At 35.3% G+C, this 24795-nt stretch overlaps 1 protein-coding gene across 2 annotated transcripts in view; it reads right to left on the minus strand.

Moving 5' to 3' along the window:
* Positions 1-21676, minus strand: part of LOC107023360 (alpha-mannosidase I MNS4) — a 28490-nt gene extending 6814 nt beyond the window's left edge. For both annotated transcript variants that reach the window (XM_015224032.2, XM_015224031.2), the window contains exons 1-13: positions 21525-21676; positions 20749-20868; positions 20573-20665; positions 17116-17202; positions 16897-16987; positions 13295-13350; positions 12488-12560; positions 10976-11085; positions 4656-4706; positions 2420-2508; positions 1901-1982; positions 1661-1774; positions 875-954 (exon numbers count right to left, since the gene is read on the minus strand). In XM_015224032.2, coding sequence (XP_015079518.1) covers positions 875-954; positions 1661-1774; positions 1901-1982; positions 2420-2508; positions 4656-4706; positions 10976-11085; positions 12488-12560; positions 13295-13350; positions 16897-16987; positions 17116-17202; positions 20573-20665; positions 20749-20868; positions 21525-21638 — 1160 coding nt within the window. In that variant the 5' untranslated portion in view covers positions 21639-21676. The remainder of the gene's footprint in view (positions 1-874; positions 955-1660; positions 1775-1900; positions 1983-2419; positions 2509-4655; positions 4707-10975; positions 11086-12487; positions 12561-13294; positions 13351-16896; positions 16988-17115; positions 17203-20572; positions 20666-20748; positions 20869-21524) is intronic.
* Positions 21677-24795: the final 3119 nt, after the last annotated feature.

The following is a 24795-nucleotide window of genomic DNA, read 5'->3' on the forward strand; positions in this document are numbered from 1 at the left end:
TTGTTGTTATGCTGGATGTATATGACATAGACACTTAACTTGACTTCCCCGACTCCTTTCCTTTTGTGGGACCTTGAGTTTGTACTGTGCCTCTATTTGTATCTCTTGGGTGCCTCGGATATGTAAAAACAAATTCTAATTTGTAAAGTTACTTCATACACATCCAGACTCAAGATGCAGGCTATAACAAATTGTCACAACTACTTTGGCAAAATCAAAGATAACAGACACCAGCCTGCATATTTGGTCCTTTCGACAGAAAGATGAAATTAGAGATCAGAGATGCTTTGAAGACAAAGCAGAACCATAAATTGAAATACAGATGTTTGAACTCTTTTGGCTTCATGCTGGATGTATACGGCACAGACACTTTACTTGATTGACCCAACTCCCCTTCCTTCTGTGGGAGCTTGACTTTTTGCTATGTATCTATTTGGACATCTTTGGTGCCTCAGGTAAGTAGTAAAATCTTAATTTGTGAGGTTACTTCCATACACATTCAGATTGAACATGTAGGCTATAACAAATTGTCACAAATACATTGGTGAAATCAAAGATCAAAGATCTGTAACTCTACAAGGGCTGCCTATAGGAGATTAGGAATACTTATTTATACGGAATATTTGTCTGGGTTTTTCTGGAATAAGAAAAAACAAATAATAGGTGATGAGCATGCTTCTGTGGACTAACATATGTTAATCTCATGCAAGAAAGGTAACTCGGATATCCAATTGCACATGCCAAGAATTTTAGCTTTCACATGATATAATCTATTAAAAAGGCAGTGCAAATCAGCCAATGAGTTATTATGAGTTCAATTAGCTAAAGAAAAAGGTAGGCATAAGAAAAATAATTCAAGAGATAACAAGCAGACCTAGGATCTCTGGTAGCTTTGTACAGCCAATAGGTGCTCTCAATCAATTCAGGACGCAGAGGATAGCTTTTCTGGCCTTGCTACAATGTAAGCAAACAACAATATGAAATTTAAGTAAGATAGTAACAATACAGAAAATAAACCACTCCAAAAAAGACCTCGCAACAAAAATCAGGTGCTCAGTCGGCACAAGGAGAGACAACAGAAGGAACAAGCTCAATGAAAAGAGAGATCAAGGAAATGAAAAAAGACTGTGTTAGCCTGACTGCTTATATTTCACAGCAATGCGAAATGATCTATCCCTAAAACGACCCAACCATTTCCAACCTTAAACATGGCTAACTTTATCTGAAAAATACTTGCTAAAATAATGATAAAGTGTCCTACAGAATGGTCCGACAGAAAAAACATTGTATGAGACAAAGGCAACAAAGATATCTCGATAAAGTTGGGCAAATAGAACTTTTTGATGCATGAAACAAAGGCATCTCGACAAAGTTTTTCTTTTCTTCTATTTTTGAGAATGATCAAAGGTATCTTGGTAAAGTTGGGCAAATAAAACCTTTTAACGTTGTATGTTTCCCCGCAATGCTGGCTAAGTTGGGCAACCGAACCATACAAAGGAAGGTTTTCTTTTAAGTGCATATAAGGTCAAACCATTATAATTTCATTCTAAAAGGCACCGCCTAAATCTGTCAGTTTACATACAGTAGGGCATCAATCAAAGAACTAGCACATAAACGAACTTCAGGTATCAAAAGAATTTAGACAAGAGCAAAATAGTACTTGAACACGGAGCGTAGCTAGATTGAAACCCTCTGGGGTAAAACCATATCTCTTCCAGACGCTGAAGAAGGCAGCATGTGTTCTAATGGCAGGCTCGATATCCCCTGCCAGAACCTTTCAACAAATACATACACAAAAGTTAGTTCTGTCTAGAATTAATATTGAAGAAAAAAAGTTGGTTTTCTAACTATTGAAAGAAATCGTTTGCTTGGGTGTGAAATATCTATATAAGCAAATCACCTGAAGACCTGGCCAGAATGCCTGTAAGCTGTTAAATAAAGGCCAGACAAGGGCAGCAGAATTCATATTTACCTCTACATACCTACATATTGAAAAAAAAATTACTTTACTTCTTGAGAAGAACAGAAAATTAAACCTTGGTGCAGGGTGAGACAAGACTCTAAATTGTAGAATACCAACTTGTAAGAGGGTACAAGGAATATATTGTCTTGAATTCGTTATTGACTAAACAAGGAGGCTTCCCTATGCCTTAGTCTATGTTTCAGTAAATTTTCTATTTCTGTGTAAAATAATGGAAGTAATTGTTCTTTTACAATCAAGTAGAGACCGTACTAAACTATCCTATGAAATATGCTACAAGACATATTCATACTCAAATTAAACGAATCTAGACAAGTTGTGAATCGATATACTTCCTAAAAATAACTATATTAGTTGTCTTGAATTTCAGCAGCAATGCAATATAGACACAGGGTTTTTTCTGTAGTGAATTCAAGCCTTAAAAGGAAGATTACTTGCCAAGGATCACTAAAGAGATAGTTCATAGCAGCCTTGTAAGCTTCCTGGAAGATGAAAAGATATTCTTCATCACCAAACAGCAAATAAGCCTGAATTAAAAATGTGAATGAGTAGGTTAGGATAAAGAAAACCAGAATATATATACAAATCATATATATAGGACTTCAGACAGTGTGTTAAAAGAAAAGAAGCAATTGAACTAATTGCCCATTTCAATCAAAGCAGAACTTTCCATCATTAATTATAAGCCAACAAAAAAGTTTTTGAAACAAAGGTACTCGATTAGAATCTAAAGATGATAGTAACAGTATTATCTGATCTCATCAACCATGTCATAGCCAAATTTCCTAGAGGTAGATGTCCGAAAATAACCATCCTATCAACATCATCTCCTTTCCTCTCCACCATCCCCCTCCACCTCCCAGGGAAGTGCAAGGGGGTTCTTCCTTAATACAGCTTCCTATCTGCCCAATAGTAAAATACATGCAACTCTAGTTATCTGCCAACATAATCTGTAATTATTTCATTTTTTTTGAAACTAATAATCTAAAATTGCTCATTGTTTTCCACCTTCAGATTTTATTTAATAAGAGAATGAAACTAGTGTTGAACTAGGTCCAAAGAATGAGCACTATCATTGAGTTCAACCTAAACGGTAAATACAGGTAAGATATGGACTAGTAACTAAGAGCCCGCTTGGGGTTAGCTGACTAAATGTAATTGTGAGAAGAGAAGAGTTTGAGAGAGAACTCAGCTTGATTATTCCCACAAGCTATTGGGGTTTAAATAGCTAAGTATACATGTCCTAAAAAGGAAAGGAAATCAATAACTAATCACTACAAATCAAGCTAGAGTAAATCTAGGAGGAATCAAGCTACCTACTATGTTTGCATATGCTATAGAATATTCCTAAGATTCTAACATTCCCCTCAAGTTGGTGCATACAAATTATATGTACCAAGCTTGTTACATATATAACTTGTTTTGGGACCAACTAGGGAATTGGTGAAGCATGCCTAACTCAAGACAACCTCTATAAAAGGAAACACGTCATTGTGAATGGATGTTACTTATGTCAGAAAGCAGCAGAGAGCAATAGACACCTTTTTTTTTTGCATCGTACATTTTACTCTCTTTTTGGACTCAGTTGGGTCATGCCACATAGTGTCAAAGAAGCTTAGGAGAGTTGGGGTTGTTGGAAAGTTGACAGTACCATCAAAGAGACTTGGAAGATAACACCTGCAGCGATTTTTTGGAGTATTTGGAGGGGAAGGAATAGAAGATGTTTTGAAGGTCTATCAACTCCTTCACATTCTCTCAAAGCGGAAGGCCTTACGTGCATGTATAGTTAGGTCAATTTGTCCTCTGTATATTCTCTGGATAGTCTTTTGAATTTCGCTGGCTCCTTAGTTTTAGCATAATTGTACTAGAGCCAGCAGACCAACTGTTTTGCTTCTACTTTTGTAATTAATTTGCATCTCTTGATGCCTTGAATGGAACATTTACTTCATCAAAAAATGAGATAATAATTGTTATGAGGCAATCCAACAACTAATGGAGTCCAAAATTAATCTATCAATCATCTAGGTCTCAACCCCAAACTAGTCCGGCCAGTTACACGAATCATGTGTACCCATTCTGCTCTATAACTGAGTCCAGAATAAACATATCTAGAAGCAACATCAACAGCAGAAAAGTCATTACGATCATTACTTTGCACTAGTTGCCAGTAAGAAATGAGCATTAATGATTTACAACAAAGAAACTATGCATTAGTGCAATTCATTTAGGGGTCGCTAGGCTGCGGATTAGAGAGGAGTTATTCATGTATTAAAACCTGCATAACTCTATAAGTTGTTTGGTTACAAAAATGGGGGAAAATAATCTCCACATAGAATCTAGCATAAGTTATACCGTGTGTTGTTGGTCTTCTCTTTCCACATAAACACAACATTGCTAATGCAACGTTTGGCTCATGTCTCTTTTTCCGCACAACTAATGCATATATAAGTTGTGAGAGAATCTACATATTCTTCTATGCAGGGTAGAACATGGAATAACTAAATCCTGCATAACTAAACTATGCATAACTAATCCCAACATTACTAATACTTGCATAACTAAACCTTCCATTACAATACCAACACAACTCTAACCAACAATCGAACGACCCCCTATTCTTTTACTTATTTTGTTTCACATACAAAGTAATTATTCCATACAGTTGAGTATTTACCTTTAGGAGATATTCATAGAAAGAGTCTATACTCGTCCCTATCCCAGCATCCTGCAAAGAAATGAAGATTTGATATTGCTAGACTACAAAGGGAAAAGCAAAAGAAAAGCAGAAATCAATCTGAATAATACAAAGTTGCAGTGCTAAAAAGAAAATGGAAGTTCCCCAGTCCTAAGTGGAGATGGAATGACTAAAGAAGCCAAAGTGGCAGTGTGTAGTTGAAAACCGTTTCTTTAAGATATTCAGCTTTGAGTCAATCATAACCGTGCAAATGTCCAGGTTCTAATAATCTTACTAACAACAGGACTAGTCATGAGACCTAATGCCAAAACATTAATGAGAAGTTACGAAATCTAAATATTTGAGCAAATAAAGGATGTTTACACTTTCTGTTTGATGATTATTCATAATATTCTCGTCACTTCATCAAAAGAGAGGAAAAAGACGATCCCATGAGAATTATACAGAATAACACTATTTAAGAGAAGTACTATAGTTATGCATAAGAAATAGCTAGTAAGTTACAGGAGTCAAAAATGAAAGTAGATATTCTTAACATAGTTGTAGTTCAAACACCTCAATATTTCAGACACCATATCATTAAATTCAAAAGAGTTCAGATGTTTCTGATTTTCTCCTCTATTATATTTTTGGATTTTGTAGACAAAAAGACTAAACTGAAAGACCATTTTTTTCACTTTCAAGACTATGTGGAAGCAAGGAGCGATTTCGAGCAAGAAAAGGTGTTTGTCCAGCCTAGAAACGGCAATTTCAGCCCATATTTATAAAATTCAGCCCATTAACCCTCATTAATGAATTTGATCACTCATAATTTAGTTGGGTAAATATGACTTCCAGTCTATTTTTAACCCAAAAAAATATGGACAAAAATAAGAACTCACTTTTCTAATACCCAAAATCAGAGTGACGGAAAGAAACTTTTACGTCCTATTTTGCAGCATTGCTTTGTTATATATACTCAAGGAGGAAAAAAGGGGAACTTGCATCTCAATAAAAAGGAGATATTAAAGGAGTGGAAGGCTATCGGGCCGGCCCAACTATAGATGCAGAGATGCAAAAGCTTTCTGAAGGAGACCCCAATGCTAGTTGTCTCAGAAGCCATTATTGGCTTCCCAAACACAAGAAGATTCTCTAGACGAGCGCGAGGGAGACACAGATGACAAAGCCAAATGCACGCGACCTCTATCTCTACTCTCTCTTCCCCCTTTCCTCTCTGATTTCTCTATTGGGTGTTCTCAAGATTCAGGTTTCTAGTTCCCAATTAGTAGCAACACTTTGTCACTACCCTGGTACGTAACAGTTTGGAAGAGAAACAGGTTATTTCACTCCCGGCAGTTATTAAAACCTCTCATTGGACCGAGATAGTGATGACTAGAGCTTATAAAACCTTTGGGGTCAATTCAGTGGGGTTTGAGCACGAAATCTTTGACATGAAACTGCAAATGAAACAAAAGAGGAAGCTGCAGTTGAAGAAATTAAAGGGGAAAGAGCAACACAAGAAAAGATCAATGGAAAAGGGTGAAGTTGCGGCCAAGAAGCTGCAGCACAATTAATTATGAGAATGGGCAGGGGCAGGTTCCACAAAGCTTTCTCTGAATGAAAGCAAAAATTATAACCTGGAATATAGAGGGCTTAATGATATAAGCAATAGAAGCACCATCAAGCTACCTATTCAAAAGAAGCCTGATATTTTGTGTTTACACGAAACGTAAGCAGAGTGTTGTTCTGTGGCAATAGCAAGGCACATTGGGGGATCAAGATGGGTCGAATGGATTGAACTGAAGGCAAGTAATACCACGGGTGGCACTATTATTTTGTTGGACAAAAGACAATGGAAATGCTTAAAATCTTACCAGGGGCAGCATACACATTCAGCTATATGGGAGGGCTTGCAGGTGGATTTCAGATTCTGCTTCTCTGGGGTGTATGGGCCTCATGCAAGTCTGGAAAGGCTATATCTATGGGATTAGTGTTGGGTCATAGGTCGTGACTGTAATGTATGTAGATTTGAACTTGAGAGGTACAATTGTATCAGGAGATCAAAGTCCATGAAAGACTTCTCCGAATTTATTCAAGATATGGGTCTTATTGATCACCCCTTACATGGTGCAACTTATACATGGACTAGGGGAGAGGACTTTCTGCAGGCTTCCAAAATTGATAAATTCTTAATTTTCCCTGAATGGAATGAATTCTTTGGAATTGTGAAGCAGGTGGCTTTACCAAGGGCTCTCTTTGACCACAGGCCCTTACCCGTATAGAGTGGTGATTGAACTTCTGATCCTTCCTACTTCACCTTGTTAAATGGGCCAAAGTTGAAATGGAGGATCTCTGGATAACTAAAACGGTCACTAGCACTTACGGATCAAGCCATTGGAGAGCCATCAGAAACCATTGGCCAAAGCTCAGAGAAAACTGCAGTATTAAATTGGGGAATGGAAGGAAAACTTCTTTTTGGGAAGATAGATGGCTAGAACAAGGATCTTTAAAAACCTTGTTCCCGGATATTTTCACCCTAAACCAGCAGCAAAGAGCCACTGTAGCAGAGATGTGGTCAAACCAAGGGTGGAATCTGAGCTTTAGAAGACCTCTAAATGACTGGGAGATCCAAAGGTTGGTGGAGTTTTACAAGGTTTTAGAAAGGAACTATTAATGCACAAGTAGTTTGGTATGGCAGGATCACAACCGAGACAATTTCAGTATTAGAAGAGCGTACAAAAAACTTAATCCTTGTAACAGTCAGGGGAATGGGTAGCCATGGAAGTTGATATGGAAAACTAAAATCCCCTACAAGGTGTCTTGTTTTACTTGGCTACTTCCTAAGCAGACAGTTTTGACCCAGGGAAATCTCATGAAAAGAAATATTCAACTGAGTCCTAGGTGCCTTCTATGTGGTGAAGAAGAAGTAGAGACTGTCAACCATCTCTTCCTTTACTGTAGAATAACCAACATTCGTGGAATGTCTTTATCAATCAGAAGGACATGAAATGGGTTATGCCTAGGATAGTTACGCAGACCCTGAAGTTATGGAGCAGTTATACAAGCATTTCCGGACATAAAGAAAGATGGAAAATCATTCCGGCTTGCATCTGGTGGTCCGTGTGGAAAGAAAGAAATCTCAGATGCTTCCAGAACAAGAGCAATTCCATCCAGAAGATTAATATGAACTGCTTAGTTTTGTTCCTTTTTTGGTGTAAACAGGAGTACATGGTAGATCTAGAATCAATCAAAGATGTTTTAGGTTCCTTGTAAATTTTGCTATAGGATTAAAGATCTTCCTGGTACTCTCCAGAATTGTAATTAGGAATCTGCAACTTATTGTGGCAGGTTCTGGTTTTTGTTTTGGAATAGAATACAAGTTGTTACTGTCTCAAAAAAAAATGGGCCAAAGTCACTTTGCCAAAACAATATGGAGGATTGAGGATCAAAGACTAGGCTTTACATAACAAGTGTATGCTATTTAAGTGGTACTACAGATACAATCAAGAGGCAGTTGGCTTATGGAAAGAAGTGATCCAAGCAAAGTGTGGCAGTGATAGTCACTGTTGCTCTAATCAAGTCAGCACCTCTTATAATGCAGGGATTTGGAGAGATACAAGGAACAGAGGGGAATCTTCTTCAGTGTTGATTCACTTAAGGTGGAAATGGGTAACATATTCAGTTTCGGAAAGATATTTGGCTTGGAAACATTCATCTAATGAATGCTTTTCCAAGTATCTCCCAGATTGCATCTAATCCAGACTCAACCAACTCGCAGTACAGGGAAGACAATGTGTGGAATCTGACCCTAAGGAGAAATCTTAATGACTGGGAGTTAGAAGAGTTATTCAGTCTCATGGCCACCATTCAGACTAGTGCAGTCAACATCAAGGCAGGGTCAGACTTATCAGACTTATCTGGAGAAATAGCATGGATGAGTTCTATTCAGCTAAAGTAGGCTACCTACAATAAAGCTCCAAGAAGACCATAATTGATCAATGGCATAGAAATTAATCAGGAGAACTAAGTTGTCACCTAAATTTATTTTCTTTCAGTTGGATTACTCTAAAAGATCCTTGCTTGACTCAGGATAACCTCATCATGTCCTGAAAGTCGCACGTTGCTTTCTACCACATTGTTCCAAACAAAGTTTTACTATCCTCTAAGAATCGTATGGAATTGAGGGGGAAATTCCAAATAGTGAATAGATGCTATATGTGCTTATGAAACTCAGAATCTATTAATGACCTGTTTTTTCATTGCAAAGTTGCAAATATGGAACATGTTCTTCTCACTTTTTTTACTCACTTGGGCCATGCCAAGCTCACTGGGAGGGGCTTTTGTGTGTTGGAGTTCTTTCAAAGTAGGGAAGTCCATCAAGGAGATCTGATCTTTGGTTCCACCCTGTATTTTGTGGTGCTTATGGATAGAGGAACAAAAGATGTTCTGATGGCACCCCATCTCCCATCCCTACCCTTAAGCATAATGTTTGATTACTCTTTTTGGTTGGGTTGATCTCTCTCCTGTACTTACTGTGGATTCTTGTCAGGAATTTATCAACTCCATAGATCTCCGGTGTTAGATGTTTAATAGCTTTTTTTGCCTTGCTGGGAGCTGATGTTTTCTTTCTTTTGTAATCTGTGCATCTGCTTAATGCTTTGTTAATGATATTTTTCTTATTTCATCAACCAAAAAAAAATGATTAGACTTGACAATTGAATTTTGTTCGGTATGGAACATAATTGAACAACTATTCTAAAAAAATCTTTTGCTTTCTTCCCCCCCCCCCAAAAAAAAAAAAACAGATCATAGAATAAAGAAATAAATCATTAAAATGCTCTCAGGCACTTGTTCCGAGGCATCCTACTAAAGTTCCTTCTGGCTTTGTGAATCCGATTCCGGTGGACTTTGTCCACCGGAAAGCTCTCTTTTTTCTTCTTACTCTTCCTAGTTCCTTTTTTATCTCTCCACTCCGTTCCTCACGAACGGAATGGACAACAGAATTTATTTCCAATCAGAGGGGAAGTTTAATGATACTATTGAATCGAGATCAAAAGCAGAAATATGGTATGATTGGGTAGAAAGCGGTAAATATCATGAGGAGAATGGTTTTGAGCAAAGGGGCTCTTATCTGGATTGACAGGAGACCCAGCAAAGCATCGGGCACCAGAGGGAAATCTTTCAAAACTTGGAGATGCAAAGATAATTCCACAAGTATTTCCTATCTCAAAAATTTAATAAGAGTGGTGGATTCTTATCATTGATAAACAATTAAGGGCAAAGACAGGCCAATTATTATTCTACCAGAAAATATGCATTTAATGAAAGGATGGAGATGCTTGCAGACATTAAATTCCTTCATTAAAGAGGTCCAACTACCACAAGGGAGTATAAATACACAGGAGAGGCAGATCTTGCAGCAAACAAAGAGAAATGGAGTTACATGGAAATGCTACGTAAGATTAAATGGACACAGAAAAAAATCAGAAGTATCTGCAGTCTGCAGAGGAAGATGATGATGCTGGCATGATAAAGGCACAAGCTCATTTTGCTGGCAAAGACCAACTGGGCAGAAGTCTAGTGGGGTATTTTGCTGGTAAAGAAGATACCCCTACTAGAAACATAGATGATGGGCACAACAAGCTTAGAAAGGAGCACAGGGACTTATGGTTTACGACATGAATGGATTAACGTTCTTTTTCGTGTTCCAATCCAGAAAAGCAGCTGAGTATGTTCTGATGGGAGTTTGGAGGAGACAAGAAAGCAGACTAAATCTGCAGTGGTGGTTACCGACAGCAGCATCATTTCCTAAGAGACACCAATTCGAATGGTGCTGGATTCGAGTTCTGGTGTTACCCCTCCATCTGTGGTCCAGATCGATGATGAAGAAAATAGGTGAGAGATGCAAGGGGTTAATTGAAACAGAAGAGGAAACTGACTTGAAAATCATCTCCAATGGGCAAGAATAAGAGTTAAAGGACCGGCGACCTAGATACTGACATCTCTCTTGGCTCTCAACTATGCCCAAATCCAGACTAGTCAGACTCAGCAATAAGGACACCCTATCATCATAATGTGATGCTTTTATACCAGCCATCAACCTACTACAGTGTGTTCCTCCTATATCCATGTGAAACCAGATATACTTTGCAAACTCATACAAGATTTTTGCAACAATCGTTAAGAATTAACATGTGAAGCTATTGTCTTATCTATTAAAATCAATAAGGATTTCAAGTTGTGTGACATCATGAATCAAGTCAAATCAAACGTATTATCATAATAACAAAATGCATATCCTAGTTTTAAAAGAATGTGACCTTTTGTGTCCATTCACCCGAAAAAACATCTATATGAGCACCAACTAGATTGATCTTTGACCGGCGAGCCCATAATCCTCGAACTGCATTCTTTGAAACTTGCTCAAAAACTGCATTTTCATTATAACAAGAATAAGAATAAGTTCCCAAAGAAAAACTGCAAGAATTACCTGCGCAATTTACCAAAAACACAATGAAGGGGGAAATATAACGGCTGATCAGAAAATTTTTGAAGGTCTGCTAGTTGAGGGCTTGAGAAATGAGATTTGTGTCCCAACTTTAACAGTCCACATTAAATGTTAGAATGGAGAGAGTTGACTATTCTTAGAGACTCAGATGAGTGCACAAACTTTAATGTTAACTGTTAAGATGACTATAAAAGAACTCCAGACATCTAATAGGGCGCCTCCCTGACTAACTTACCAAACACCTCAAATCACCCCACACACACAAAAAAAAGTCTTGCTCCTTAACAGGTTCATTCTTTTCTTTTCCTACTTATTTCAACCAAGTAACTTCCAAAGTAAAAAAGGAAGTACATGATGTTGTTCAGGGAATAAGTAAACAATATACCTAGTCATCTACCAGCACAAAAAACAAAGGAAAGTCTCCAGCTGTTGAAGAACCCTAATAAATATCTAAGATTTGTTGTCGATAATGCAAATAATATCTAAGATTTGTTACTAAACCAAGTTAGAGAGTAACAATTAAAGACCAAAACCCCACTCAATAGTCCTGTGAAAATCAATTTAGGTCAACCTTTGTGTTTGCTCACTGAACTGTCATAAAAAGAACGGTTCTAGCACAAAATAGGTGCAAGATGCTCTTTACCGTTCACACGCACTTGAGAGATCCTTATACAATATAACCCTTAATCGTAGATGTACAGAAACCATACTAAACAAGCATTTTAAGAGAGAGTTGTTCTTTTATTGTTCCGGCTAAGAGCAACCAACAGACAAGTATCAGTATCTTTTTAAACCTTCTCTAAATATGCAGATGATTTTTATAATGTGTTTAAAATTCCTGCTATAGTTCTTGAACAGTCTCATAAATTCTTTTTCCATTCCCTTCATAATAAAAATGGAAAAGAATCCACTACAAGGCATATGCAGATTCATTCTGGAGTTTTTTAAGTCATTTTCCCTTCCTCACAACATTCTCTCTTTTTTCATTTGCTTTCTTTCCTCTCAACAGTAAGCATATTTAATGCTGCTCTTTGTTTGAGTACACATATCTTATTCATCATTAGAGCAATAACTGAAACCTCACCCTAACTCTTAAACTTTCAAAAGATCCACTGGATTCCGAAAGATATACTCATTTTTCCTACATTACATGCTTGTTCATATTCTTTCTAACAAGGATCTAAGTGTGTAACCTTACATTCCATTGAAACAAACTATTATTTGTGATAGGTTTGGTAAATCTGAACAAAATACAGATGTCCTCCTGACTAAGACAGAGGTTGAATAAAAATTTGATACATCAGATCAAGAGAGTAACACTTACTGAGATCATTAGTTAAGCGGCTGAGTATCCCAAATTCTAATGTCAGTGTCCCTCCACCAGCAGTTGATGTTATCTAGGCACCCAAAAATAAAGCTTTAGTATAGGGTGATGATGTGTGTGCATATCTCAGGCAAGAAAAGTTGATTAAGACTTAAAAGAAACTAGAATATCAGACATCTATAAAATGTCCATGGCATGCACAACACATCTCATTTGAACATACACGGTCCACCAGACAATAAAACAGAATATTTTCACATATCACTTTTCGTGACTAACGTCAAGTAGATTATGTCTTCTCCAGTCATACTGGTTCTCATTTCTCATGCAGGTCATCAACCAGGTCAAATCTATTAAAGTACTGATTAATTATCTTTAATTCAAAAATAGTAGTCTGGTGGCTGTTTGCTCTAGCCCCATTCATGTCTGTCAGATGAGATAAGCAAGGATCATCTCAAGAGGGTCCCTGGTGTTCTCTTCTTTACTTTTGTTTTTTCTCTTAATGTTTCTTTGGAAGGAATAGGGAAGCACGATGCTGCACAAGATGTTTCCATCTACAAAGATTGTGAACTAAAATTATGCATAGAACAAAATATCAAATCCACCTGGCTGGAAAGAAAAGACACACATGTTCATGTAGAACCAGGACAGTCAAAGATTCCTTTTCTTGATAAGTTAATTTTAAGCAAGATTCAGTGCAGAATGTTTGCTCCATCTCAACCACTGCCACACTAGACATAATAACACTGTAGAAAGAAATCTTATACAGCACGGGAAAGAGAAAAGGAGAATACAAAGAGGATATGCCTTGCTTTCATTTTCATCGACTCCATGCAACAAATTTACTGATCCAAATGGAATTCCTGCAGCAAAAGTAATTCAGATTATAAGACAGGTATCATCTTGTTACTAGGATACGGAAGTGTTAGATTCAAATGAACACTTCAAAAACCTTAGGCTTTTATCATTAAATACTCGTGTGGGTCATAAAATATCCAACAAAACTAAGAACCAGAAAACTCTACTCATAGATCTACTTTGGTGAAGCAACTGGACATTGTCATGCTGGACAAGCCTCATGGCAATCCAAATCCAATAACCATGAGATGGACAAGCCTAGGATCTTTATCAAGCACCTCAAGCAATAATATCTAATTAATGGACATTTTTCCGCTGACAAGATTAATAAGTATTCTTTCCATGACCCATTATAATTGAGAAAGAGACTTCAAGCTGAATCATTTTAGGCAGAACTGGCAGATAGTGGATGTTGAGAGCTACCTATGCTAGTGCTAGCTGGGATAGTGCAGAATTGATTCAACATTCCATTATGATAGACCACTGAGGGAGTTGTCTCTGAACTCCCTTCAGATGGTGATCAATCTTTGGCAATTGCCACTAACACAATATTGCTGCCCTGGAACAGAAGGAAGATTACATGTGGACATCCAGATAAAGCTAACATCAAGTGAAGTCTCTAGAGTTAAAAAAACATACTCAAGCTGGGCAAGCAACAAGATTACACATGGAAGGTTCTGAAGAAAAACAAGCTTTGTTCCAGAGGATTGAAAGCAGATGGGTGGAAGAAAAAGTGTAGATATCTGCGGTGAAGAGTCAAGGCTGCTCCACAAAGCATTAGAATTTTGTTTTAATTGTACACTTCATCAAAAATATTTTGTTTTAAACGTAGGGACATTCCTTTGAAGGGGCGGAAAAACAATTTCTGAGAAATAAAGAATAAGGAGAACACTGAGAGAATTCATTTATTTTTTTACAAGGAAAATACTTTTATTAATAATAGGGAAACCCTGGATGCAAGCGATATACCAAAGGAGAGAACCTAAATCAAAATATGGTTCTCAACAAAAGAGGTCTAATCTTCTATACAAATAGGAACCTCATAAGTACACCAACAAGAAACTACAGAAAAAATACTACTTCACATTTTTACAAAATCTTGTTATACCCTCAAAGGCTCTATATTCCTCTCTTTCTAAACGACTCACATGATTGCTAATGGGGCAACGCTCCTTGCCCTTGAGCATCTCCTCGGCTTCTATGGGTCCAACTTTGCAAAGCTTCCTTCACTGAACCTGGCATCACCCATTGCATCTCAAACCAATTAAGGGTCACCCTCCATAACCGGCAAACCACCTTACAATACAAAAGAAGATGATCTAGATTTTCACCTTGACTCTTACACATAAAGCACCAACTAACATATGTGATCCTCGTCTTTCAAAGATTCTCCATTGTTAAGTCGCACCCTTAGCTGCCAAGCGTACAAAAAAACTAACCCTCTCTAGGGATCCAAATGAAATCATGGGGGAAAGAACATTCCTATCTCACTAGTAACCTCTTATAAAAAGAGCTAACTGTGAATAAACCATCTCCACTGTCCCACCACCTCCATACATCCAATGAGTTGTTTGGTGAATTGAGCCCATACAACAACTCAATCAAAACTGCGGAATTCCATCTCCCAATCGTGCAGGTTCATTATGAATCTTAAGTCCCAATTGAACATGCCCTCATGAGACCTATCAATTTGTTGGACTGTCATCTCTTTTTGGAACCTTAAACGAAATGTCCACAAAAATCTCCCCACCCTTTCATGATACTCCTCCACAAACAACACCCAAACGGAGTTACAATGTTCCTAGTCCTTCAGCCAACATACCATATTTTTCCGCAACCACACAACTCTCCAAATCACAAGATGATTCTTCCTAATGTCTTCCGCTGAGTCCCAAAGAAAGTTACGTTGTAGTCTTTCCAAACTTTCAGTCACTTAGCCCAGAGCCTGTAGAAGAGACATGAAGTATGTTGGAATGCTAGAAAGAATGCTTTTGATCAGAACTTCTTTACCCCCTTTAGACAAGTACCTCTTTTGCCACCCGCTAACAGCTTCTCTACTCTCTCAATTCACCGAATTCCACATGGACTACCATTTACCACAACAGAGAATCTGGCCGTAGAAATGCAGAACTTGATCCATCTCCTCCATTTCTCTCCAGAACCCATCTTCAACATCATGAAATCCAGGAACTCCCAATTCACATAATCGTACGCTTTCTCAAAGTCCAAGTTACATAAAAGTACCCGGAACCCCTCTCTTCTTTCTTGTCACCAAAGCAACATCCAGTATCTGGCGTTCTTCCATAAAAGTGTTCTGAGAAGAGGACACAGTCTCATCCAAGACCTTCTTTAGTCTATTAGAAGACACCTGAGATAAAATCTAATAAATGCTTCCTACCAGACTAATAGATCTAAAATCTTTTATGCTCATCACACCTTCCTTCTTTGGTGTAATGGTAATAAATAGTTGAGTTAGCTTGAGTATTCTTTTAGAAAATTTATCTTGGTTATAGTGTTAAACTTGGATATTTGAATAGTAATATATACCTAATTCAAAATAGTTAGAAAATCAAGGTTACATAATTACAAAAAGAAAATCTCTGTAATTGATTACAGCATATCTACAGTAACTACACACTATTCTGGACACTCCTACTCAAGCTAGTGCGTACAAATTGTATGTATCAAACTAGTGACATATAGATTTAGTTTGAGGCCAGTAATAAATTTAGTGGATACATTTAAGATGATTATTTGACTCAACAACTTTATATAAGTGTGTCCTAAGAATATGTTTTCTCTAAACAAAATGACAACCTATATCTATGTACGTCCCTCTCATGAAACATCGGATTTGAAGCAATATGAAATACAGCTTGATTATCATACACAAGCTCCATATGATCGATCCTTTCCGACTTTAATTCTTTCCCTAGTTGTTTGATCCATATAAGATTATAATTCAATGCTATCATTGCTAGATATTCTGCTTTTGCACTGGATCTTACAACTATAGTTTGTTTTTGCTCGTCCGAAATCTAAAGTGCCTCCAACTAGAAATGCAACATTTTGAAGTATGAACACCTATCAGTGGCTACCCTGCCGAACAACCGCAATACAAAATGGTTCATAAGCCTAAGCAAAACCCAAGAGCTATATCATGAGGTCAGAATTGTCTGAGACAATATAGAGACAATGATCCATTCAACTAATGTTGAATACTTGACCCCTCGTTGCATTCCTAGAATTGGATATCGAGGCAGGAAAACATAGAAGGAGGTCCAACATTGAGAAACACAACAAGTATGGGTCTGATTCTGACGTCATGTAAGAAATAACGAACATAAGACAATATTGACAGAAAGCTTAGCTTAACTATTCTGTCAAGCTATACACACATTTAAAATAAGACCGAAATCAAAGTTACACAGTTACAAGAAAAATAATCTCTCTAGTTAATGTACAACTTATTCACAATAATTACACTACATTCTTAACATGATTGATTCTACCCAACTGATATCGACTATCGCCAAAATCCAATTCCATACCTGTAGGAGTATCAAATGCAGGCAGCATTCTCCGTGCCAAGTCTTCAGCCAAGTGAAGCAACTCATCATCATAAGAGGGAATCCTCATGCCCTGCAGTTCTAGAAAGAACCTGGTTAAAATATTTTGGAGAATAGGCAAGAGAATTCCACTTGGCTAAAGTTAACAACCATAGAAACTTTTTAAAATACTCAAGAAAAACATAGTTATGAATATGATACCGTGTTCTGGTCACTTGCAATGAGATGAGCAGAAATTAAACCTCCAAGGATACGGATTGTAGTCTCAAAGATAGATACTGTTTTGTTCTGCATTTACACGGTAGAATTCATGAACTCATAGTGGTACAAGATATTCATCCTCAGGAAATTGTGACAAATGAAAATGGAAAAATAGTTTCACAAGGATGCCAGACAAAAGCTTAATGTCAAGCATAAACCTTCAATATCAGTAAAGTATATTGAATGGACAAAACTTCTTTTTGCTCTTATCTTAAGAATTTAAATGCTTGTTAGAAGTATTACAACAACAACAACATCCCCAGAGTAGTCCTAAGTGGGGTCTGGGAGGGAAGGATATATGCAAACCTTAACTCTACCATTGCAAGGTAGAAAAGTTGTTTCCGATAGACACTCGGCTCAAAAAGAAGTGTAATAAGGCAGATTTGAAAGAAACATATAGCAAAATGGCAAAGTAAATAGAGCAAAGAGCAGATGAAGCAACAACTAGTAGTGAAAGTTAAATAATAAGATAAAAGTTACCATCAAAAAAAAAAGTTAAATAATAAGATAATACGTGTACCAACTAATATGACTAAATAAGGAGAAGATGAGAAGAGGAGACCGACTCCCAACCTCTTCCACATGTAAGTATGAAAACACTTGGCTACCTACCCTCCGTCTACCCTTATCCTCGACCTCCAAACCTTCCTATCTAGGGTCATATTCTAGTAAGATGAAGGTGTATCATGTCCTGTCTAAGCACCTTCCCTAGTTCTTTCTCCTCGTACCTCTACCTCTCCTAAAACCTGCAATAACCAATCACTTACAACTCCTTACTAGTAATGATCTTAACCTCGTTTTCCTTATCTTGTCCTCCACGAAAACCACTCCCACCTTGACCTGTATAACCTCGTACCTGATCTTTATCTCTCCTACGCCCATACATGCATCCTAGCATCCTCATCTCCATTACCTTCATTTTTTGGATATGTACATTCTTGATTGTTCAGCACTCTACCCATATAGCAATGTAGGTCTTACCACCACTCTATAGAACTTACATTTAAGTGTTGGCAACACATTCTTATGGCATAATACTCTTGACACAAGCTTCCACTTCACCCACCCCGCATCAACACGATGTGTGATATCATTGTCAATCTCCTTGATTCCTTAGATTATAGACTCAAGATGCTTCAAACCTCCTCTCTCGGGTACGACTTTTGTATCGATCTTCACTTCCATCTATGCTTTATGCATTACGTCACTGAACTTGTACTCCAAGTACTCTGGTTCAGTCCTTCTTAACCTGGAAACTTTAGATTATAGGGTTTGTCTTCAAACTTCCAACCTATCGTTAACTCAATCATGCGTCTTGTCAATCAATATTATGTCATCTATGAATAATATACATCACGGCACCTCTCTTTGTATATGTAGTGTCATTTCATCTATCACTAACACAACTAGGAATAGGCTAAGGGTCGATCCCTGGTGCAACCCCGTCAAAATCAAAAAGTGTTTTGAGTCACCTCCCACTATCTTACTTTAGCTTTGGCTCCACAGTTGATAGAGCATGTCCTAAATTACCCTAATGTAGGCCACAAGTACATTTCTAGACTCCAAACACCTCCATAGACCTCCCTAGGTTTAGGAATTTTACTGTATGCCTTTTTTGGGTCAATGAACACCATGTGTAAGTCTTTCTTCCTAACCCTGTACTACTCCAACAATCTCCTTACAAGGTAAAAACTTTTTAGGAAGGAATAAAGCATAGGTAAGTTGCTCAACTCGAGTGTGGGTGTAAGATACGGGTGAGTATCTAGGTTGGATCCTCAATGATCTAGATTTTAAGATTTGGGTATACGGATCCATATATGGATATGGTTGCGGGTATTCGGCTAAAAATAATTCAAATATCTAAAATTTAGAAATAGAGTTATATGACCTAAATTATGAGATGTTATGTGAAAAACTTGAGGAGAAAATATTGATCAAGAGGAGAATCTTGGAAGGTAATTAAAGGACAGTGAGTAACAATACAAATTTATATATACAAGATATTCCATTTTCTTCAATTCTACTTAGTTTTTGTTTTGATTATAGAAAGCGGGTATGGATCCCACACCCATGTCGTGTCAACAAGGGTGCGGCACCGAAAACGAAGAGTCCGAGCAACTTAGGAGCAGCATATAAGAACAACGTTTTTTTTTTTGCTCTTAGCTTAAAAAATTAGATTCTAGTCAAAAGTATTGGAACTCCGAGCTAAACCCTCTTCATGTAGATACAAAGCAGATTACGACAAGGTGAATATAGGGTTGTTTGCTCACCTAATGCAACAGTAAAAACTAGAATGTACCAATAGACTAGAAATTATTTTTCTGGGTAAACCGTAAGAAGTATACTAGTCATCAAACATATTTCAGCAATCCAAACAATACCTAATAAATGCTACACTATTTCAAGTAAAGTTCAGTTCTGTCTCTTGTATAAAGAATTAATATTAATTTCCATTTCCATTTCCATTTAATAGTTACCATTTCTATATATTAGAAAACCCCAACATTAAATCTGAATAGTTGTAAACAACTTTATACTCATAATTTGCACCTTAGTTTCATGTCGAATTGCCACTTCAATTTTGTTTTGAAATATATCAAAATTCACAAAACTCATCCTTTTAACTCTTACAGCTCAACAAGATTTCAGATTTTGGTGTATCTAGTTTTCGTCTTTATGAAACATAACCTAATCTCGGCATAGAAGTGGACAGTATATTTGAACTTTTGTCACATTCTAACAATTTTTTTAATAGATGTCTTCCCTAAAACACAGAAAATAAGCACAGATATCAAACATTGAGGCTAGTTTTAAATGGATAAATTCCAGAGTGAGCCATGAGGCATGCAAAACAGGCTAATTCTATGTCAACGAGCTGTAAATAGCAAGCAGCAAACTCTAAGCATACAATATAAAGCTAGCTAATCATAAAAATGACTATCCTTTTACAAGAAATATGAATTGTTTAGTATTCCTAATTTATTAGTAACTTAAATTTACACAAGTCAGTTATTTGCTGAGCTGATAAAAGCAAGCATAGGGAGATCACAACTTTAGTTCAACCTCGTCAAACTTCTTGATTATTCTTAAGTTCGGTTTTGTCATACAAGTTGAACACAAGGCCCTAAGCATCAACACTTATATATTCAACATTCGAAGCATTATGGCTACAGTACGTGATTACCCATCAATAGACAGGAATGATTATGTTCAGATTCGAGACCACCTTTCCATGGCACTCAAAAGGAGTTAATGGAAAAAAAGAACTTTCACAAAGTCAGATGACTGCTTCTAAATCCAACTTTAACAAGTTAATGATCTGAAATTCATAAGGCAATGTCTATTAAAGAGCAAAATCATTCACTTCACTATGTTTTTATACAAATTCCATACTCACAATATCAAACCGAAGATTTTTACCAATCCATTCAACAGAAGCAGTGAAGCGCTCTCTGTCACCAAGCAAAGCCAAGGTGTCCAATGAGTCAATCTGTAAAAAAGCGCATGATTGGAACACTTACTGTATGTTTATCAAGAAAAACTAGTAGTCTAACAAAAAAGCTGTGTTGTTACCAATGTTAAGGCATAGCCACCAAGTGTGTCTTCTCCTCCACAAGATAAAGGCCTTAACTCATCGCGTGGAAAAGCATGGTTCATGTATCCGTTAAATGCATGGTAGAACATCTCACGCACCTAAAAAGTAAGGGAACATCACAAACTTTTAATCACATCATTAATTTTGAAATCGAAAGGGAACACTAAGCATAAAAAATGAACAAGATATTATCTACCCAACTTTCTGTCACATTTTTTTCCTTTAACCACCCTAGTTCCGAACTAGGATATAAAGGCGAGATTAATAGTAAAAGCAGATATAATGCTGGAAGGAAAAAGAAATACTTCTTCCCCTTCTAAAAAAAGGGGAACCAATTGTTTGGATTTTTCCAAACGAGAAATAGACTAGTATGTCCGATGATGCACCCTTCTACATCAATCACCATGCCACTGTATATACCTACTTATTCCTTTCACATTTCTCTATCATATCTTCAGTCGCTTCAAAACGGAAGCTTTCTCATTATAAAGAATACATTTTTATCTCAAATTGACACCGATATCCTCCGTTAATTCAACTTTAAAATTCCTATCGGAGAGCTGTCAGTGGATTCTCAAAACAAATAATTTTATGCAGCGATCAATTGTATCGATCAAAGAACACTTCACACAACTACATTTGCAAGTAAAAGAAGCAATCAATAATTGAAGTTGATGATCAACATTTCAAAACGTCCAAGAATTTTGTCGATCTGCTTGTGAACAATTGATAAGGAAAAGAGACATAAGATTACCTCATCCCTGAGTTCTTTGGATTCTTCATGAGTGACGCCATCTCCGAGGGATTTTCCGATAAACAAGTCGCAAGGAATCAGCATAATCAACAGCAATAGCTTCGGAGCTTCCATAGTCTCACACTCTTCCTCCTCCTTCTTCTCTCAGCGCGAATATATATATATATATATATATATATATATATATATATATATCCTATGTGAATCCACACTTACCACCATTTCATGTAAATGATAAAAACGGCCCTCAAACTTAACGAAATTACATTAGTTAAGTTTAATAACACATAGGGCTAATTGATGAATTATTTTTTTTAATACATTTTACCAAATGACTCATTTACTGAATTTCCTAAAAAGTCATCCATATCTATATATATGGAAAATTGTCTAAGAATATTATTTTAATTTCTTTTTTAGATTGTAATAACACTTATGACTTAATTATATTAATTTTTTTTAAATATACCTAATAAAAATTTATTTTCTCTAGGACGACCTGTCACATTATTTTCTATGTTTTAAAAAAAATTAACTTCTTATACCAATAAAATTTTATCACTTTTCAATATTGTTAAAAGAAAATTAATGTTGTTAAAAATGTCATATCATACTTTAAATTTAGTCTATTTTTAATAAATTTATTTTTGTTTGTTTATGATGTTAAAAAAAATTATTTATCTATTTTATCACAGGAGAAAGATAAAAAGAAATTGTATATTTACTTTTAGTATAACTGTTCATTTTATATTATTTTTTATTTATAGTTATTTATTTTTAGCAATATCAAGAAAAAAATAATTTATTTTGCTATCATTACTTTTAACATTAATTATTTATTTTAAATCATTCACTTAAAGAATGTGCATAATGCTCATTTAAAACAAGTAAAAAGAAAAAGGTAACGTTAGAGAATAGTTTTCACGTATTCATTAAAAATCAAAGAGTATTGTATCAACTAACTTGTTTTATGAACTTTTTTTTCCTAGCAACTATTCCATCTGTCCATTTTAATTTTTATATTATAAATAAATATTCATTTTTATTTATTTAGTTTAGAAAATTAAAAGATAATTTATCACTTAATTTCTAATTCACTTTATTATATGTTATAGTCATTTGTCAACATAATTTTAAAATATCAAATTTATTATATTCAAAGAGTGATATAGTAAAATTATCATTTTATTTATTATCTTAAAGAAATGTGTTAAATTAATACGAAGCAAATAAATATATAAAATCGGACGGAGAGAGTACAATTAGATTTACCCTATATAGAAATGCTAGAACTAAAGCAAATATAATAAGCGCAGTTAGAAAATGTTATTGATAAACCAAAAAAACTAAATAATGAAACATGGCATCCCATTAAAACTTTGATCATTCTTTAAGGATTTGAGAAATAGTTAGAATAAATAATTAATGTTAAACGTAATAATAGGAAATTAAATTATTTTTCTCTTGTTATACTAAAATAAACAACTAAAAGTAGAAAATAATTTAGAATGAATAATTAATCCTAAAAGTAAAATAAAATTTATTTTTATTTTTCTCTTGATATGGTAAAATAGATAAATTATAAATGCAGTTTTTTCAAATATAATAAATAAATAAATAAATGAAAGGAAATTTATTAAAAGTAACAGAGTTAAAAAAATGTTGCATGGCATTTTAACAAAATTAGAAATTCCTTTTTTCAACAATATGAAAAAATAATAATTCTTTTATGGGGTATAAAATATGGATGATTAAAAAGTGTTAGAGAATTGTTATTGAAAAACGAGTAGTGTGACATGTCATTTCATTAGAAGAGAGAAGTGTGTTTTTGTTGTGTCACGTACATTTTGAAGAAAATAGAAATAATTGAATGATATTGTACTCCTCAACAGAACAAATGTGATATTTCTAGACAAATTCTCAAACATGAATGAATGTTCATTTACGCTCTACTTTACTCGCCTTAGTTTTCTTTTTTGCTTTTTAATTTTTGGTTTCTTACTTGGTGTAGGGTATCCACATTAGAGATCAATTTGGTATGCCTCAAGCCTAGATCACGACATAATCGACATATGTATGGTACTTATGACATGGTATGAAACATTATCATACATCTAGACATTAGCAAAAACATATTTTAAAATCATTTAAAAAGCAAGTCTTATTAAAAATTATTTTTCCCACATGAAAGTCAAAATTGAATGCTTAATTGATTGTCTATTTATGAAGTCTATAACATGATTGGTGGCTTATTTGGTTTCATTAAAAGATTAAGACGTTTGAATTTTAATGCACATCTCAATATCAATCGTGCATTAAAATTTAGTGGGTATTTGAATTGATTTACTTTAAGCAATTTTGATTTTTTAACTTTTAATCTATTTTTCTATTATTATTTTGAAAGTATTTAGGAAGATACAAAAAGTGTTTTAAGCACTTCTTTAGGCTAAAGAAGTCAATCGTTGAATTAAAAAAAATCAATTCAAACAGTGTTATAAAGGTCAAAATTTGAATAGACATGTGAATATTTAAATGTAGAATGAAAATTTGAATAGTAAATAGTTAAGATTTTCTTTTTCTCAATATTTGAATATAAAAAAAATTGTATTTGTTTAAAAAGTAATAAATATAAAATTCAAAAAAATATTAAATTGATTTAATATTATACTAATAAAATATTTTAATTTTTTTTTGATAAGGGAATTGATGGTGGTGATGTCTAATGATGATAATTATGTGTGTCGATTTCGAAAGGTGGTTATGGATAGTATTTTGTAGTATATAGTGGCTGACAATATTGATTAATTGTGGTTATTATTGAAGGTGGATGATAACTAGTAGTGAAATGATATTGACAGCTAACTAATGATGTTGATGAAGGATGATGACAATTAGCAATATATAATGTTGGTTGAAGGTGGTATCGATAGAAATTATTGCACGTAACAATAGTTGGTGGTGATAATTACAAATAATGACTATATTACTGATGACAATTGATTTAGGTGATTAGGGGTAATGGTTAGGCTGAGAATGGTGGTTGTGGGTGGTAGTTGGTGGTGCTAATTGACAGTGGTGGTAGTTGTTATTGAAATGGTGTGTTTAAGTGATGGGTGAAAGAAGATGAAATAGTAGTGACATATCATTTTTGTAAAAAATTTTAAATCGACATTTTAATAATATTAAAATTTTGTTATAAATCTTAATAATTCAAAGGGCAAGTTTCAAATATATACAACAAATATAACCATGTTTTTATTTACATAAAAAG

The sequence above is a fragment of the Solanum pennellii genome, chromosome 6 (assembly GCF_001406875.1).
Source record: "Solanum pennellii chromosome 6, SPENNV200".
NCBI lineage: Eukaryota > Viridiplantae > Streptophyta > Magnoliopsida > Solanales > Solanaceae > Solanum > Solanum pennellii.